The sequence below is a fragment of the Sipha flava genome, unplaced genomic scaffold (genome assembly GCF_003268045.1).
Source record: "Sipha flava isolate LNK unplaced genomic scaffold, YSA_version1 16775_pilon_pilon, whole genome shotgun sequence".
NCBI lineage: Eukaryota > Metazoa > Arthropoda > Insecta > Hemiptera > Aphididae > Sipha > Sipha flava.
In genome coordinates, this window is record NW_020271854.1 from 1,199 (window position 1) to 5,035 (window position 3,837).

The 3,837-nt window shown below is 27.8% G+C and overlaps 1 protein-coding gene across 1 annotated transcript; it reads left to right on the plus strand.

The window, feature by feature from the left end:
* Positions 1-1,247: 1,247 nt before the first annotated feature.
* LOC112679713 (zinc finger BED domain-containing protein 5-like) lies at positions 1,248-2,193 on the plus strand (the record flags this gene model as incomplete). The annotated part of the gene is made up of 2 exons (XM_025549602.1): positions 1,248-1,896; positions 1,969-2,193. Coding segments are annotated over 2 exons (874 nt in total), but the record flags the coding sequence as incomplete, so codon positions are not given.
* Between the last annotated feature and the right edge of the window lie 1,644 nt (positions 2,194-3,837).

Here is a 3,837-nt window from a genome sequence, read left to right on the forward strand (position 1 = left end):
ACATTTAATAAATAGAACATTTTAAAGTAATACCTTGCCATTGTTGAAAAAAAAATGCTATGTGATGAGCGTAATCGAGATATACAAACGAGATTTCTCAATGATCAAAATAATAATTCGATTATATACCCGAGAGATTATTTCGAGTGATAGGTATCTCGTTTATTTTAAAAACAATGAGTTCTTGATCTCGAAATGTGTATTGAATGAAAAAATGATTTTCGTGGAACGAAGGAGTGTGGGAGAAATACTATTTTAAATATTCATAATCGAATAAGTAAATATGTACTAGTTGTTCACTTTGAGTCTTTGTATTTTCGATTCGTGCTACTCGTGGGACTGGTTATTAGACAAATATTGATGGGTATATTCTTAGTTATTTATATTACCTATAGCTATAATTTTTGAATTACTCAACCACAAAACAACAAAAATTTCTCAGAGCGTTTATAAATAAAATTATATTATACTTATTTTTATATATATTATATTTCAATTGAACATTTCGAATGATTATTTCGAGACATCTCTCGATTAAAAAAATGTCTCGAATACGAATAATTCGATTATGCCCATCACTAATGTAAACGTTTGTAACTTGTAAAACGGAGATAACACATATTTTCTCTTAATTTCTATGTTTTTTGGAAGGTGAGGATATTATATTATTATCCCTTATCGCTGTTATGAAATAATTTATTTTTATTTAGTTTCATTGAAATAAATTCCAAAAATCAAAATGTTTCATCGTTTTTACAATAGACTACTAATAATTCATGATCAGGGCTCGGAAGTTCCAGCAAATGCATATTTTTTTCGGTTCGTCCTAGAACATCTAAAGTAAGATACAAATATGTTTCAAATTACTCGGATATCATAGACAAAATTTAATTTTGCTATTTTCTGCATTTTTATGGGTTTTATTGCTATTTTGCTAGTTTAGGGTGGTTTATAGTGCTATTTTTGGTATATTTTCATATAATACAGTAATTAATCACGCTTTGTTGATAATAATGGTATTTACTCGGTTATATTTTTAAAAATATTTGAATAATTGGAAATAAATAAACCTCATCAAAATTTATTTTTTGTTTTTATCGACAATTTGATGCATTAATAGTTAGCGGCGTCATTGTTATTCTCTTATTGTATCATTGCATTAGAATCTAATGCAATGATACAATAAGAAAAAGTGTAACAAAAAAGTGTAATAAAAATATACTTGCATCTCACTGTTTCCTTCATAGAGAAGCCTTATTAGCAAAAACTATCGGTCCTCAGTTAAAAAATGTTCTTGATGAAGTGGTAAAAATGGTAAATTTTATTAAAATGAGACCATTAAAAACACGACTTTTTTCTTTATTATGTGAAGCAATGGAATCACAATTTACTAAACTTATTTTACATACAGAAGTACGATGGCTATCTCGTGGTAAAGTTTTGTCCAGAGTACATGAGTTAAAAAATGAACTTATCGTGTTTTTTACTCTTGAAAATGTACCCGAATTTTGTGAATTATTAACGAACGAAAAATGGTTGGAAAAACTATCATACTTGGCAGACATATTTTCACACTTAAATCAAATAAATTCAAGTATGCAAGGACCAAATGAAAATATATTGGCATCATGTAGTAAGTTATTTACTCTTAAAGATAAATTAAAAATCTGGAAAAAACGTGTGCAAAAAAATCAATTTGATATGTCTCCTTCATTATCTGTAACAGAAGAAAGTTCCGAAGTTATGACATTTATAATGGAGCATTTGACTGCCTTAGAAGAAAGTATAGACGAGTATTTTCCTAATTTAGATATTTCCAAGTATGATTGGATAAATGATCCATTTGATAAAAATATATGTTTAACTGAATTTAGCCTTGAAGAAGAAGAAGAGCTCGCTGAAATACGAAACAATCGAACTCTTTTATAAAAATACAAAAATGTTTCATTAAATGAATTTTGGATTCAGGTTGAAAATATTCACGCTGAAATTGGCAAAAAAGTTCTAAAAATATTACTGCAGTTTTCGACATCATATTTATGTGAACAAGGATTTTCCACTCTTGTTAACATAAAATCAAATAAACGAATGAAAATGGAGTTCATTGAAGAAGAAATGAGAGTATGTCTTTCAACTATTCGACCACAAATAAAAGATTTGTGTAAAAAAAAACAAGCCCAAGTGTCACATTAGTTCCAATAATAAATAAATAAATAAGTTTCCTAATTTTAAATTAAATAATAAATAATAATTAAAAATAAAAATAAATACAATGTAATAATTTATTTATTAAATGTAATATGTATATAGTATGCACCTACACCTTACTACTTTTGATTATACTTATGCATTAATAAATAGAACCGAAGCAGTCTATAGAATATTAGAATATAGGCCATAGAGCACAGGGTGCCTCCGGATTTTTAGAAAATGTCCAAGGGTGCCGCGAGTCAAAAGAGGTTGGGAACCTCTGCATTAGATTATCAAACATTTTAATAATCCAGGGTAATATCCAATTTTATATAAAATAATTTAATTATAAGTACACTTTTACAAGTACATGCAATTAATTTAACATTTTTGTTGACAGTTTATAACTCAACAGTCCAGACGTTTATGAGCCCAAAAATTTGTAAAATTACATTTAATTTTTTTTCCTAGTAAATTAAAAATTTTTTCTAGTTAAATGCATATTATTTTATTTTTCGTGCTATCTATAGCGCATATTTTAGAGTTTTTAAGTGCATAAATAAGAGCTAAAAAGTAAAATGTTTAGTGGTACAACTTCCGAGCCCTGTTCGTGATATAATATGTCTGGTATGCCGGAATCGGACATTTCGCCGCCGTTCATTTCACCATGATATGAAATCTGTACCCCTGTTAATTGGTTCACAGATAATATTTGTTATAATATGAAATCAAATGTTTGGATTATTGTATTTGGTACATTCTATCTATATAATACCTACGATGTCATAAGTTGTGATAAATATGATTAATAAATATTAAATATTATTTTTACTCTGACTGGTGAGTACTGAGTATGAGAAAATAGTCTCATAATAAGATTATGTAGACAATTGGTTCCTATCAAAGAGCCACTCCAATGGAGCGGGGAAATAATACATTCTATAAAAATATCTATTTTTAAATATTTTTTTCTAAGTAATTATATTCCTAGTCGATCGATTATCGACCTCCAACATTTTTATGTTGGTCGCAAGAGTATCATTTTGTTACCACAAAATTATTTCTATAATTTAATAAAAAAAATTCGTCGACAGTGCGTATTTACTATTTAGTTATCATTAGGCGGTTAGTATAAAAAAAATTGTTATTGGTGAATTTTCATGTCATTGATAACAGTATTATTAACGGAAACAGTATTATAATGTGATTTTTTATTAGCCCACATAGCACCCTATTTGTGCTTATGGAAGAAGGTTAAAAATGTATAAAAGTGTTCGCTACCCCAAACATTTGCTGCTAGTTACGCCACTGGCTTACGCTGTGTTTATGCGTGTCAATTTATTGGCATTTACCATCTGCTACAAATTATAAATTATCATTGTTTTAAAAATGTATCTTAACGATACCGAATTAATTTGCGTCGCGGTAGCATTTGGATTGAACAAAAAAAAAAAAATCCCAAACAAAATAAAAGAAGACGTTGGATGAAAGAGTGGTATAAACAAAGAGCGTACTTTAATAATATATAAAAATATATTGTTATGTATGTTACGGTAGTCGTTCTATTACCGTAATATATATGTATTTATACTAACAACCTTTTTTTAATTCTTTACGAAAATTTGTTCTTAATGCATTCATTTTTTT